The sequence below is a fragment of the Callithrix jacchus genome, chromosome 6, assembly GCF_049354715.1.
Source record: "Callithrix jacchus isolate 240 chromosome 6, calJac240_pri, whole genome shotgun sequence".
NCBI lineage: Eukaryota > Metazoa > Chordata > Mammalia > Primates > Cebidae > Callithrix > Callithrix jacchus.
In genome coordinates, this window is record NC_133507.1 from 69,804,134 (window position 1) to 69,820,430 (window position 16,297).

General features: G+C 38.8%; 1 protein-coding gene across 11 annotated transcripts in view; it reads left to right on the forward strand.

Annotated features, from left to right (window-relative positions):
- PLA2R1 (phospholipase A2 receptor 1) overlaps window positions 1-16,297 on the forward strand; it is a 134,208-nt gene that overhangs the window by 39,783 nt on the left and 78,128 nt on the right. For all 11 annotated transcript variants that reach the window (XR_013518903.1, XR_013518904.1, XR_013518905.1 and 8 more), the window contains exons 7-10: window positions 812-1,006; window positions 3,369-3,526; window positions 6,812-6,910; window positions 10,122-10,234. Coding sequence is in view for 7 of the 11 variants with exons in the window: in XM_002749407.7 (XP_002749453.5) it covers window positions 812-1,006; window positions 3,369-3,526; window positions 6,812-6,910; window positions 10,122-10,234 (565 nt within the window). In the remaining 4 variants the exon portion in view is untranslated. The remainder of the gene's footprint in view (window positions 1-811; window positions 1,007-3,368; window positions 3,527-6,811; window positions 6,911-10,121; window positions 10,235-16,297) is intronic.

Below are 16,297 nucleotides of genomic sequence, written 5' to 3' on the forward strand. Positions count from 1 at the left end.
AATAAAGAAAGGCTACTCCATAGGCAGAGAGCAGCAGCTTGGGCTACTCAGCTGATTACACTTAGAGTTCTTTCTCGATTATATGCCAAACAAGGGGTAGATTATTCATGACTTTTTTGGGAAAGGGGCATACAAGTCCCAGAACTGAGGGTTCCTCCCCATTTTAGAGCATAGAGGGTAACTTCCTGATGATGTCATGGCTTGTAAACTGTCATGGCAGTGGTGGGAGTGTCTTTTAGCATGCTAACACATTATAATTAGCACATAATAAGCAGTGAAGATGACCATCGGTCACTTTCCTCACCATCCTGGTTTTGATGAGTTTTGACCGGCTTCTTTACTGCAGCTTGTTTTATCAGCAAGGTCTTTGTGACCTGTATTTTGTGCTGACTTTTTATCTCATCCTATGACTTAGAATGCCTGACCTCCTGGGAATCCTGCTCAGTAGGTCTCCGTCTTATTTTAATCAGTCCCCAAACAAGATGGATTTGCTGTTGTTCAAAGGCCTCTGACATAGGTGTCTCTGTCGGCCATCTTGCTGCCATCCCTCCTCTCCTTACTTCTTTGTACCTTCACTAGCTCATCTGGAAAATGAAAGACTGAGGTTCATTTGATCCTAGATCTAGATCTAGATCATAGATTAGGCCCTTCTCAACTCTGAAGATCTAGAATTCCATGATTTATGTCATTTTGTGTATTTCTGTTTTTCACATTTTTAAAGTAATCATACTGATTGCAATTTACATAAACTGTAATAAGTAATGTTAAAATAATTGTGAAAAATGACCTTGTTTTTTGTTGGTTTAAAAAGAAAAAGATGCTTGGAAATATTATGCTACCCACTGTGAGCCTGGCTGGAATCCCTACAATCGTAATTGCTACAAACTTCAGAAAGAAGAAAAGACCTGGCATGAGGCTTTGCATTCTTGCCAGGCTGATAACAGTGCATTAATAGAGATAACCTCATTAGCGGAAGTGGAGTTTCTTGTAACCCTCCTTGGAGATGGTGAGTCCCAACTGCCTTTGGTTTAAGAGGTATAAAATATAATGTAGTAACTACTTTTATTAGTAGAGTTGAAAAGAAATTTAAGCTATTTAAAAGTGGCTATTCATGGCACATATATTCAAAGTTTCTAAATGATATTCAGTAGTTCAAATTTATTGAATTTTTACAAAATACATGTTCAGAAACTTTGTAACATCTTCACATATGCCACATATATTAGATGATTTTTATAATAGGAAAGTTTATTTCCTAAAACTTCTAATGAAAAACCTAAACCTGTAATTTAGCCTTATGGCCACTAGATAGCAGTAGTGTGTTGTTAACATGTAATCCACACACTGCAGGGAATCCCTAAGGCAAATAATTGGATTTAAACAATTTTCGCCAGTGGACATGGGTAATTTATTTGGTGAGGTGGTGTTCAGACTGTTCTCCATGTGTAGGTGTTTCAGGCTGCTGGCTTCCACCCAGCCTGAGTCCATCAAAGTTGGTCTGCGCCTCACTGTGTCACGAATCTGACATAAACTTTTGCTGGAAAACCACTGAAATTACTGATTTCATTTTTCAGTTTTTAAAAATACAAAAAATTTCCAAAGTCTACTTTGATGACCTTTTCGATTGTTAGCTTTTAGTTTGGAGTAAAAACACACATCCTTCTCTGTTATTTTTTCCGAATCCTTCACATTTGGGATTAAAAGAACCCTGTGGGCCGCTTATCTCACCAAGGGGACTTACACATCTCTTTAAGCCACATAGGGTCCTTTCCTACCTAGGGTGTCAGTTTTAATTACTTTTCCAGCAACCCCATTTCAATGCCTTTAAGAGGTTTTGTTCCTTTCTTCCCATGGCAGAAAAAATAAAAAGGAAAAAACATACTTTAAAAAACAGATTTAAGAAGTGATTATTTCTTGCATGCATATATTGCAGTGGTGAAGTCTGGCCTTTTCATGGCCTCATCATGCATTGGTGCTCAACAGGCAATTTTTTAACCCTCAGCCTCAACCTACCACCTTTTGGAGTCTCCAGTGTTTATTATCCTACTCTGTATATCCATTTGTCTCCATTGTTTAGCTCCCACTTATAAGTGAGAGCATGTAGTTTTTGACATTCTGAGTTATTTCACTTAGCAGAGTCACCTCAAGTGCCATACCTGTGTGCACAAGATATGATTTCATCCTTTTTTTATGGCTGAGTAGTATTCCATGGTGTGTGTGTGTGTGTGTGTGTGTCCATATTTTTTTATCCAGCCCTCCTCTGATGGATACCTATATGATTCCATCTTTTCTGTTGTGAATAATGCTGTGATAAACATATGTGTACAGGGACAAAAATCATTACATCAAAAAATTACTTTTTGATAGTGAGGTTGCTGGATTAAATGGTAGTTCTATTTTTAGTTCCCTGACTCATCCCCATACTGTTTTCCATAAAGGTTGTACTAATTTACACTCCTACCAATAGTGTATAAGTTTTCCTTTTTTTGCATCCTCAACAACATCTGTTGGGGAAAAAAAACCACATATCTTTAAGCTAGACCATCATTAAAAGTTTGTTTGTTTCATGCCTTTTTCATAATCCAGTGGGACTTCCTATTTTTCCTTTCTCTAGGCAGGAGCAAAACCAGACTTTTCAGATCTACCTAACATACACACATGGCTGTAGCAGAAACCAGATCCCCAGGAAGCCAACTTGCTTAGGTTTTGTTGTTGCATTGGCTTTAGCTCATACTCTGTCTCACTTATAAGGCCTATATCAAGCAGATCTGGATATTATAGGAGTGTGTTAGTCCATTTTCTATTGCTTATAATAGAATACAAAGAAACTGAGTAATTTATAAAGAAAAGAAATTTGTTTCCTATAGTTATCAAGGCTGGGAAGTTCAAGGTCAAAGGGCCACATCTGCAGAGGGTCTTCTTGCTGGAGGAGATTCTCTGCAGAGTCCCATGGTAGCACAGGGCATCCCATGGAGAGGGGACTGAGTGTGCTATCTCAGGTCTCTTTTCCTCTTCTTGTAAAGCCACCAGAACCATTCCCATGACAACCAGTTAATCCATTAACTCATTAATCCATTCATCAGGGCAGAACCTTCATGACCCACTCACCCCTGAAAGGCCCCCCTGTCAATACTGCCACACTGGGGATTAAGGTTCAACCTGAATTTTGAAGGGGACACACATTCAAACCATAGCAGGGAGGGGAAAACATTTAAACAGATATTTTATACCGAGACTTAAACAGGTTTCATCACACAAAGAAATAAAGAAATCACATGGGAAGCGGTCTGTTTTGCTAATAACTCCAGGGTGTTATCTCCTTTGCAAATAATAGGAACCCGTAAGTAATTTACATTTATCTCTTACAGAAAATGCATCAGAAACATGGATTGGTTTGAGCAGCAATAAAATTCCAGTTTCCTTTGAATGGTCTAATGACTCTTCAGTCATCTTTACTAATTGGCACACACTTGAGCCCAAAATTTTTCCAAATAGAAGCCAGCTGTGTGTCTCAGCAGAACAGTCTGTAAGTCGATTCACTTATTCTGTGTTCACTTTGCTGATCTTGTGCTGAAGGCCACCTGTGCTGGAGCCTTGGGTTGTGACGAGACCTAGACAGGCACAGTCCTGGCTCCTTATGGGCCTTCCATATTAGGGAGTAAACGAGTACACACAGAAAAAAAAAACCATGGTAATTATAGTTGTAATGATTGCACCAAGGAAATATGTGACACGATAGTGAACAGTCTGGGTTAAGGCAGGACAGGACAGTCAGAAAGCATTTCTGAAAAGATGACATTTAAGCTTGGACTTCAAAAAACTCTTAAAGAGAAAGGAAGAGGATATTCTAAGCAGAACATGCAGAGGGTAGCAAGTGCAAAGACCCAAAGGCAGACCAAGACCTGCCTTGCTGAATGATCAAAAAGGAGACCAGTGGTGAGGAGGTCATAAGAGATGGGCAGCAGAAATTCTAAAATGCCAGGTTTCTAGGCCATGGTATAGGAACCACTAAAGTGCTTCAGGGAAACAAAGGGCATGATCTGATTTACATTTCAAAATTAACCGTGGCTGCTGCACAGAAAATGGTTAGGAGAGGGATAAAATGGAAGCAGAAAAGCCAGTTTGGAGGCTACTCTGGAGTTGAGTTAGGGTAGTGACTGTGAAGAGAAATAGACAGATCCAAGTGTGTTTTGGGGAATAGGAGGTGTTGCTAAGTTAGATGTGGGGGTGAGAAAGAACTCGGCTTTTGGATTGAGCAACCATGGCTTTGGTGGATGGTGGTTCCATTTACTGCCGTGACGAGGAAGGGAAGAACTAAGGGATGGAAGATTACTCTGGAGAGTCATAGTGTTTAAGCTCTGTTATCTTATTTACATAAAGGGATTTAAACAGTGTGTGCAACCTCTTTGAAACTGTGGATCAGTGGAAAATCTTGCTCTTTTCCTCGCATGTGTGGAGCGGTCCCAGTGGCCTGAACATCACACTCATCCCTATGTTCTAGTCTCTCATTTATCTAAAGCACCTGATTATACAAAATTAGTTTAATCCCAAGCCATTTGAACAGTTTATTATGTCTAAAACAGGCTTAATCCCTTTGATCAAGATAGCTTCTGAATGCAGGAGGTTGTTGGGACTTGGTAGATATCCTTATTCTTTCTAACCACCAGGATACTCTGTCAAGATCCCCCAGGAGGCAGTTTATTAAATGTTACTGACGTGGCTTGACAAAGTAATTATGCCAGCCAAACAGGAGCATTTTCTAAGCACTTAACTTTTGTGACATGTTTCATGGTTTCATCTTTTAATGCTGGCACAGACAAATTACAATTGTACAGTGCAGTAACAATTTTACAAGCTAAGGTGGTGTTTCTCAGCCTCATAGGAAGAGAAGAAATAATACCTCTAAACGTTTGTCTGGGTCTAGCTCTGCTGAAATCCACCACAGTGTTTTGCTTGTTTGCTTCTGAGACAGAGTCTCACTGTCACCCAGGCTGGAGTGCAGTGGTGTGATCTCAGCTCACTGCAACCTCTGCCTCCCAGGTTCAAGCAATTCTCATGCCTCAGCCTCCCAGTAGCTGGGATTACAGGCCTCTACCACCATGTCTGGCTAATTTTTGTATTTTTAGCAGAGATGGGGTTTCATGTTGCCCCTGCTGGTCTCAGACTCCCAGACTCTACCTTCCTTAACCTCCCAAAGTGTTATGATTGCTGGTGTGAGCCGCCGTGCCTGGCCTACCACAGTTTGTTCTACAGTATCTGCTGATTTATTGGTTCATTAGTTTTGATATAATTTAGGTGATCATTTCTTATTGACAGGCATGGGGATTTTTTTTTAAGAGATTGAGGATAGGTATTAATAGTATCAGATATGTCAGCACAATGCTGCTGGAAGTGTAATACTTTGTGGCCCCTGTTTTGGCAGCTCAGAAGCTCCTTAAATAGTAGATGTGTAAAAATTAACATTTATTGACATGGAGTAGAACTCAGTATGAATATAATCCTTATAATGAACAAGTTACCAAATCACAGTTGACAAAAATTTGAATACGAGAGCCTAGGAAACAATTCATTTGTTCTTCCATTCATCTAACAGTTCTTAACTGCAGTATGCCTGACGCTATGGAAGACTCCATGGAGAGCAATGCAGGACTCCTCTTACAAATGAAGGAGTCAGCCCTGGACGTTGTATTTTTCTGATGGTCATGGAAGGGCTCCACATTCCCCTAAAATTCTGGATGCATGAAATACCACCAGAATTTCAATTGTGTAATTTTAGCCTAAGGTTCTGCTTTGTGTTATTAAAAAATCCTACGGGAGGATAAAATTTTAATCTGTTAGCAGTTATTATATTATTATGAATGAAAGATCTGAAAGAAACCTTAGATAGAATGAGAGAAAGACATGAAGTTATCTGCTAGCATATAAAGAGGAAATGGGGTGGTGCTGTGAAGAATTCCTGATGAAAGAATCATTGAAGGTTGACATTAATTTCAGTTATGCCAATATTATGTAGGATGTTTCATCGCAGCTTGTAGGAATTTCCTCAGCATCGGGTATATACATGAAAGCAGCAAAGCATTTAATGCAACCCTTAAAAGTGGTTGAAGAGGGGTATCAGCACTCTCAATTGGTCAAGGGGATGGCTTCATCCCAGTGGTTCTCAGAGTGTGACCCCCAGACCAGCAGCTTTAACATGGCCTGAAAACTTCTTAGGAATGCTGATTCTCAGGTCCCACCAGAGCTACCGAATGAGACACTGGTCATGCGGCCAGTCATCTACATTTCAATTAGCCCTCCAGGTGCTTCTGGAATATACTCGAGATTGAGAATCATGGCTCCATCCCATCTTTTCCTAGAAAAATTGAGAACAGCTTAATGAAAAGCCAGGCTGGCCTTGGTATCAATCCTAGCTCCAATTTTTACTGACTCTAGGACCATGTCAAATGCTAACTCTAACCTTTAAAATGAGAATAATAATTCTGCCTCCCTGGAACGTTGAGATAATATATGAAAATCACCCTGCATGAAACCTAACTCGTGGCAGCAATCAAGAAGCACCAGTTATTATTAGTTGCACCCTCTCTCTTGCCTACTCAGTTACAGATTGCACATCTTGAAACTCGTGCTGGACAGAGGGGCCTCCCATCCCTAGACAAAGTGTTAACTCTTTCCGTGACAAAGCGGGGAGCTGTCTGAAACATTATCCCATGTGGGAACACATTATTATCATATTTTTATTTCTAAGAATTGGTATTGCCCATCAGCATCAGCACAGAGTACATTCATTCTCTGGTAACATTTTTCTTCTTAGGAGGGACACTGGAAAGTCAAAAATTGTGAAGAAACACTGCTTTATATTTGTAAGAAAGCAGGCAAGGTACTCTCTGATGCTGAATCAGGATGTCAAGAGGTGAGTGCTGTTAACATTGCAGTGTAGGTACGGGGACTTCATAGCTAGAATATCAATTCCACCATCAACTTAAAGTGAATTTATCCATGTTTCTCCTATCCCTCTCTGTCTCTGTCTCTCTTTCTCTTTTTTCTCTCTCTCTCCTCTTTCTTTCCCTCCCTCTTTTTCTTAGTCCTGATTATCTTTTGATCTTCTACATAGTATTACTTTTCTTTTGAGATTAAAAATGTAAATGATCCTGATAAATCCTGATAATCTCTTTTGAGATTAAAAATGTAAATGATCCTGATAGTCATCTGTACAGTGACTATCCTGTGATGTGTGATGCCCTGTCTCACACTTGGTTTTCTTTCTTTCCTTCCTTCCTTTCTTTCTTTCTTTCTTTCTTTCTTTCTTTCTTTCTTGTCTTGCTCCATCACCCAGGCTGGAGAGTGCAGTGGTGCCATCCCAGCTCACTGCAACATCCACCTCCCAGGCTCTAGCAATTCTCATGCCTCAGCCTCCCAAGTAGCTGGGATTACAGGCACCACTCTGCCTGGCTAATTTTTGTATTTTTAGTAGAGACAGGATTTTGCCATGTTGGCCAGACTGGTCTCAAACTCCTGACCTCAAGTGATCTGCCTGCTTGGGCCTCCCAAAGTATTGGAATTACAGGCCTGAGCCACTGTGCCTGACCTATGGTTTTTCTAGCTTTCAAGTGAGATATCAGAAAACAACTGTGATTCTTTGCCTCAGAGTAAACTATGCTGTATCAGTCTCAACAGTTTTCCAGACCTGGTTTTTATGCAACTCTGCTTTAATTATTTTCTCTTCTGATCCAATTATTTGTGTTATCATTGAACAATGACCCATCCCTCTAGAATCTTCATTTTATTCATAAATCAATGTGTAAACATGCGAACTACTCGTCATACTCTAGCTGGATAATAGATGTGCCATAGCTGACATGCCACCATTTTATCCAATGATTACAATTTCTGGATTAGTTATAGCTGATCTCTGATTAATCTCTGCCTTATCTGAAATATTGAAGACGGGGCAGGGGCAAGGGTGGGGGCATTTGTCTTACTGTGGCTTTTTGGGAAACAATGTGTTTTATTTTTGTTGAAAGGACAATTAACTTCTTACACTGCAGCAACAGAACTGATGTTCTATTCAAACTTTTGTTCACTGCTTCCCTTTTCCAGCCAGCATTACCGGTGTTTAAAGTTTCTGAGTTCAGAGCCAGTTCTCCAGCTTTGTGAGGAAATTCCCATTAATTTTATTATGCATCAGTCTGTGAATATGGTTTTGAAAGTTTTCTGTTTTTTAGAAAGTTGCTTCAATGCAATTCTCTAAACAGCCCACACTGAAAAAATCATTTTGTAAATTCAATCTCGATAATTTCAAAGCAAAAAAAAAAAAAGAAAAGGTGATTTGTTTTTCCTTCTGAGTCACCTTTTCGGGAATTGGACAACATGAGCAATTCCTTCAGTTTTGTCACCACCATCCTTTCATTTAAAAATGAAGTGGCACCTAGCATACAAAGAGTTAACTGATATAATCAATTATCCTTCCCACATGCATTGTGTGGACAAAGCCTTGAAGTAACAAGTCTGTTTTTCTAATTATTCTATGCTGCATCTTTTTTTCCCTCCCTTTTCTTGAGCCTGTTCGGTTATTGGATTTTTCAAATTTGTTTTGCTAAGCAGGCTATGATCTAAAAATGCTAATGAAGAAATACATTGTCAGAAAAGTCAAGTTGCCAGCCTCCCTCTCTCTGTCCTTCCAAGTACAGGAGCAGTCTAATATCCCTGCTTCTACCCTGGAGAGATTCATGAAGGAGCTGTATGGAGCTGTCAGTTACTCAGAGACTGGGAATAGCAGTGAAAGGAGTGAGTTCAGAGCAGATCCTAGATGGCTGGATGTGGGAGCTCCTGTGCTTCACACCTCAGTTAATGATATGTTTGAACTAACATAGGTGATTTCTAAATTAAGGTTTTCTTTAATTTACTGCAAAACCTAAATCTTTTCCAAGAAATTTATGAGAAATCATTTTATAACTAATCAAAAGCTGGCAAATATTGGCATGGCATACAATAAAAAGTGTTTTAAAACTGGTGAATAAATTAAAATAGATATAAATGATGTGATTTAATAACATTGGGAAAAAAGAACTAAAATAGCTCAGTTTAAATATAGAAGACTAATGAATGTACGTCTTCTGTACTGTATGATTTCAGATGAGATTGGGCATGTTCAGAGTGGTATGGCCATAGACTGTACTGCATGATGTCAGAGAATAGCGCCACCCTTCATTGTTCCCAGGGCTAAGCCATAGACCTACATGTTTGTCATTTTTGTCTGAGTGCCAAAGCTTACTTTCTTCCTCTCTAAAAGGCCAGTCAGTTAATTTAGGAATAATCTCTACCAAAGAGAAAAGAAAAAAACACAAATATTGGTCATTCTGTATTTGGAAGCATTGTGCTCCAACCAAGACCATCCTGGACTGTGCCAGAATAGGGTTTCAGGCCCCGCTGATCCACTCGTTTGACTTTATCCAAGTTCCTAATCTCAATGAATCTCAGTGGGGTAACATGAAATAATCAGTATGAAAGTTGAAAAAAAGCTATAATATTATCTAGATACATTCTCTTTGTTCATTTTCTCTTTGCCCTCTGTTCAATTCTAAAATCTCTGTTTGTATTGTCCTTCTCTGATTCTCAGAACAGCCCCATAAATACTACTATTATCCTCAAATTGTATAGATGAAAAAACTAACATATTAAACAAGGTTGCACAGTAGTGGAGCCAGAATTCAAACCCATGCATTCTGACTCCAGAGCCAAAACTTAATTTCTACCCTCCTGTCAGGGCCACTTATATGAAATTCTGTAAGCCAGACACACACACACACACACACACAGAGAGAGAGAGAGAGAGAGATCTTGAATGAGTGCCTTTTTATTTTCATTTGCTTTTGCTTTTAAGTTTTATGTTTTAAGGTTTTTAGTTAATTTTAAAATTTAGGTTTTAAGATAATAAATAAATGTGGAAGTGGCTATAGTTAATGGTATTACCAGATAGAATAAATATAAAAATATCAAGACAAAAATTCAATGAGTTTTAAATGAGTAAGAGAAGAAAGTCATGTAAGTGGTAAAAGAGTATGCAAAAAGATTTCTTTAACTAAATCAGGATGTGTCCTTAATTTCCCTTTTATGTTTTTAAGGGATGGGAGAGACATGGTGGCTTCTGTTATAAAATTGACACAGTCCTTCGAAGCTTTGACGAAGCTTCCAGTGGTTATTACTGTCCTCCTGCACTTGTAACCATTACAAACAGGTAAAGTAAAAATTTTTTTAAACAGAAACAAGGCTGCTTTGATGTGGAATGATAACATTTGGCTACAATCATAACTCATCAAAATCTGAATCATGCTATACATCAAAGGATTAAATTATTTAAATGAGATTAATTTAAATTATAATATGTTATTCCAGAATTGATTTTGAGTAATAAATAATAGAATTTAAGGTGACTTTTACTTTCCGTAAACATTTGTTAATTATCCAGCTTTTCTAATATATTCAGCTGTTTTTAGATTTTTTCTGCCTTCTGTGTTCAAGCAATTTTTCTGCCTCAGCTTCCTGAGTAGCTGGGATTACAGGCACCTGCCACCACGCCCTGCTAATTTTTGTATTTTTAGTAGAGATGGGGTTTCACTATGTTGGTCAGGCTGGTCTCGAACTCCTGACCTCAAGTGATCCACCTGCCTCAGCCTCCCAAATTGCAGGGATTACAGACATGAGCCACCATGCCCAGCCAAAACACATTATTTAACAAGTCTTTTTTAAATGTAATGTATGTGAGTTATATGGGGTCTTTTTTAGCAGAAAAGAAACAATAAAATGTGGAGGATATTCAAATGCCTCACCAGCACTTTGTCTGTTTAATTTAGATTGAGACTTCTCTGTGCACATATATCTTCCTGATGCTGGCACAGAGACTGTACTCTTTTTACACTCCATATAATCTGCAGCATGCTACTGATGCATAATATTTGTAGGGGATAAAAGCACCAACCGCGAAGGTGATCTCATATCACTATAAATGCCAGGAGGGCAGTGAGGGCTGGGACACCTGGGAGACCAAGTCTTCCTGGGGAAGACAGAAGCAGGGTAGAACTCCAGTGGTGCCACAGGAAAGTACAACTGCAAAGCAAATCATTTGCTTATTTGCCTGGACCATTGCCTTTAAAAATATTCACTGAATATCAGGAAATAGGACAACTGGTTTTGCCTAGAGATCCTTCCTATGTAAGTCTAATTCATAGAGGAATTCCTGTATGATTTCACTGCTCTTCCCACATCAGAAGTCAACATCCAAAGCTCCCAGTATGTCCTTCCTCCTCTTACCCTCTTACATCCTTGACTTCCTTCCCAGCTTTTGTTCCAAACAATGCACAAGAATACATACACACACAAACGCACGTGCGCACACACACACACACATGAATGGATTGATAGCATTTGGCAGACTAAATCACCTGGCAAAAATTTTACTTTCAGGAGATCATCTTGTCAGAATATAGCCCTAACTTTAATGTATCTCAGCATTGTTTTTAGCTCTACCTTTCTCCTCCCAGCTTTAGCTAACAGGCAGAAGAAAGCCTTCATCAATTTATTAACTCAGCCAAAAGGTTCCAAGAGCACCTTGGGTTGGAAGTCCCCCAATCAGTGAGTCAAAATTAAACTTTACAGGAGCCTGACCAATGAAGCTGTATGCTCTTTTGTTCATTACAATGTAATCATGTTCTTTTACCAAAAAATAATAAGTCTAATTGTTTCACCTGCTTTTTATGTTTAGTCTGTTTTCTTTTTTTGTTTAATGTTTATTGAGTGCCTGTTACATACCTGGCACTGTGTTAATTACTTTTCATATGTTATCTGGCCACATAAAAAATTAAGAGCCAAGAGTTGGTTAAATAATTATTTATTGGATACCTATTTTATGAGAGGCCCTAGAGTAAACTCTGACATGCCATACACAAGAAATAAAAGGCATGGTATCATTGTCCAGTGCTTTCTGAAAACCAGCAGCTGAAGAGATAGAACGTTGACCCAAGAAATAAGTAAAGAAGGTAGAATAACACGATAAATGGATAAACTCACAGTGACATTACAGATAACCCAAAGTGCCAAAATGACCCAGGCTAAGGCAGAAATGTGTTAGAACAAATGCTTCATATTCTGTGAGCCCTTTGGGGACCTCATACAAATGATAGACAGTATCTGGGAAAAAATCTATTTTATTTTCCCCAAAACCGGATACAAGACTATGTTGTGAATACTTTAAATGTTTTCTCTGGTAAACTGTACTCAGTAGCCAGCAACTGAGTAGCCAGAAACTGCTCCAACTCTAAAGCAGAACTGTGGCATTGGGAAGTTTGTTTTTATCCCAGTCTTGGCCTCCTAGGCCTGTCACCAACCAAGCCCTGAGGGAGTGCATGTGAGCAGGGATGTGGCATCTGTCCAAGTCAGTTAACATATACTAATGCTACCCCCAAAACATGTTTCCATTCAAAGCAGTAACTCCCACACAGGACTCGTGAGTTGAAGAGCCAGTGCTCTTGATTTTTAAACATTCAGACCCCATCAGGGAAGAAACAAGGAAGGGTATACACTGTACTGCTTTTGACTGACAGTACACATTGGAATTTTCTCCAACAGCATCTTTTGTCCGAGAAGGTTGGGCAGTAGACGGAAAGTCTCTCAGATCCAGCAGTGTCCACTAGCGGCCATGGTAATCATTTTCTTCCATTACTGATTTCCAGTTTGAGTTAAGACACTCCTGTCACTCTTCAGTACCCAAGCTTGTAGTGGCTAATTGATTTTCCACTCTTCTGCACAATGGAATGACAGGTTTGATGGGCACAATTAGAACCACCTGCTACAAATTACTTATTTCTTTTGTGATCAGAAAACTGCTTCTGGTCTAGGACTTTTAACACTTTGCAGAATAGAGAGAGGGGGAAGAAAAACAGGTCCTTATTGTTGAATAACAAATTTTTATTTGCTTGCTGACAGTTACAAAATTTTTTCACTGCTGGCTACTTTGCTTCCAGACAAAGCATGAATGTAAAACTTGAGTTCCAAAATTATAATGGATAATTGGCTAAATCCCTGTGTATCTAAATTTTGAATCAAGTCAGCCATGGAGTATTGGCACAAAATAATCCAAATGTCATTCAATTTTGTGAATTTTGCCAAAAGTGAGAAATTCTGCAATATCTCATTTTCTCCTAAGTTTCCTTTATTTTAATTTATTTTTGAGGCAGGGTCTCACTCTGTTCTCCAGGCTGAAGTTTATGGTGCCTTCATGGCTTGCTGCAGCTTCAACCTCCTGGGCTCAAGTAATCCTCCTGCCTCAGCACTCCAAGTAGCTGGGACTATAGGCATGCACCATCATGACCGGCTAATATTTTTTTTTTTAATTTTTTAGAGACAGATTCTTGCTTTGTTGCCATGGCTGCTGTTGAACTCTTGGGCTCAAGCAATCCTCCTGCCTCAGCCTCCCAAAAGGCTGGGATTATAGGTGTGAGCCACTGTGCCTCTCCTAAGCTTAAATATGCACTATTTTAAAGCATTTTTACAGCTCTGCCATTTTCCTCCAACTGTCATATCTACCCAAAACACTTTTGCAGCTAACGTTTTTTTTGTTATAGTAAAATATGCACACCACACACACAAAGATAATTCACCATGTTGGTCATTTTTTTTTTCTTTTTTTCCGTTTTTTTAATTGCATTTTAGGTTTTGGGGTACATGTGAAGAACATGCAAGATAGTTGCATAGGTACACATGTGGCAGTGTGATTTGCTGCCTTCCTCCTCTTCACCTATATCTGGCACTTCTCCCCCTGCTATCTCTCCCCAACTCCGCACCCCGTGCTATTCCCCCCAACAGACATGTTAGTCATTTTTAAGTGTGCAGTTCAACTACCATCATCTATCTCCAGAACTTTTTTCATGTTCCCAAAATGAAACTGCATGCCCGTTAAACAATAGCCGCCTATTCTCCCCTCCTCCCAGACCCTGGCAACTACTATTCTATTTTCTGTTTCTGTGAGTTTACACTACGTATCTCATATAAGTGGACTTATGTTTTTCTGTGTCTGCTTTATTTCACGTAGCATGTCCTCATGGTTCATTCATATTGTAGAGTCAGAATTTCCTTTCTGTTTAAGGCTAATTAATATTCCATTGTGTGCATATACACATATTGTTTATCCATTCATCCATTAATGGGCATTTGTGTTGCTTCCACCACTGGGCTATTATGACTAATGCTGCTATGAACATGAATATACAAATATTCTTTGAGTCCTGCTTTCAGTTCTTTGGCGTATATGCCTGTATGTGACATTGCTGGATTATATGATAATTTAAGTTTTTATTTTCTGAGGAACCCCCACACTCTTTTGCATAACGGCTGCACTATTTTCCATTCCCACCGGTAGTGCATAAGGGTTCCAATTTCTCCACATCCTGGCCAATGCTTGGTGTTTTCTGGTGATTTGTTTTGTTTTGGTAACAGTCTTCCTACCGGGTGTGCAGTGGTATTTCACTGTGCTTTTGAGCTGCAGTTCACTAGTGATTGGTTATGTTGAATATCTTTTCATGTGCTTATTGGCCACCTGTATATCTTCTTTGGAGAAATGTCTATTATTCAAGTCCTTTGTCCATTTTTAATTGGAATGTTTGTCTTTTCTGTTGTTTAGTTGTAGGAATTCTTTATATATTCTGGATATTAATTCCTTATCTGATATATAACTTACACATACTTTCTCCCATTTTGTGGCTTGCCTTTTCATTCTGTTGATAATGTCCTTTGATACACAAAGTTTTTAAATTTTGGTGAAATACAATTTTATTCATTTCTTATTTTGTTGCCTGTGCTTTTGGTGTGATATACGAGAAATCACTGCCAAATACAATGCTATGAAACTTTTTTCCTATGTTTCCCTTTAAGAGTTTTATAGTTTTAGCTCTTATATTTAGGTCTTTAATCTACTTTGAGTTCATTTTTGTGTATAGTATAAGGTAAGGGCCTAACTCCATTCTGTTGCAAGTGGAGATCTAGTTTTCCCAACACAGTTTATTGAGAAAACTGTCCTTTCTCCACTGAACAGTCTTGGCATCCTTTTTGAGAATCATTTGACATATATCAAAGATTTATTTCTGGTCTATTCCACTTGTCTATGTGCTAGTCTTTATGCTAGTACCACACTGGTTTTTGTTTTGTTTTGTTTTTGAAACAGGGTCTCACTCTATCACCCAGGCTGGAGCATAGGGTTGCAATCACAGCTCACTGCAGCCTCGACCTCCTAGGCTCAAGCCATCTTCCCACCTCAACCTCCCTAGCAGCTGGGACTACAGGTATTCACCACTACTGCCCCCAGCAATTTTTCATTTTTATGTTTTGTAGTGACAGGATCTCACTGTGTTGCCGAGGCTGGTCTTGAACTCCTGGGCTCAAGCAAGCTACCTGCCTCAGCCTCCCAAAGTGCTGAGATTACAGGGCTGAGCCAATACGCCCAGCCCACACTGTCTTGATTACTATAGCTTTGTAGTGGTTTGGAAATCAAAAAGTGTGAGACCTCTAACTTTTTTTTTTTCACAAGTATATTGGCTATCCAGGGTTCTTTGAATTTCCGTATAGATTTTAGAATGAACTTTTCTATTTCTGAAAAAATATCATTGGGATTTTGATAGGGATTGCATTGAATGTATAGATCACTTTGGGTAGTATGAGCATCTTAACAGTATCAAGTCTTCCAAGCCATAAACATGGGATTTATTTCCATTTTTTTGTGGCCTCTTTAATTTCATTCAGCAGCATTTTGCAGTTTTCAGTATACAAGTCTTTCACCTTGTTGGTTTAGTTTATTCCTAAGTATTTGGAGGGCACTAATGTAAGTGGAGTTATTTTCTTAACTTCCTTTTCAGATTGTTCATTGTTAGTGTATAGAGACACAGCTGATCTTTTTGCAACTTCTCTGAATTCATGTATTAGTTCTAACAGGTGTGTGTGTGTTTGTGTGTGTGTGTGTGTGTGTGTGTAAGGCAGTTAACTTTCTTTTAAAAAACAAACTGTAGTTATCCTTTTAAAAAATTATACAATAAATGCATTCTCATTGGTACAAATTTGAGTAAGCCAGAACATAGACTAGGAAGTGAAAGTGCCCCCTTGCCTCCATATTTTTCCCCTCCCAGCCAATCTACCTGCCCCCTGGATTTCCTGTTCCAGGTTTATTTCTTCTGTCTATATTAAGTATATTTTCTAAGTGCATATTTCTTTTCTAATCTTTTACAAGAAACAATATCAAAAACGTAACATTTCTAGT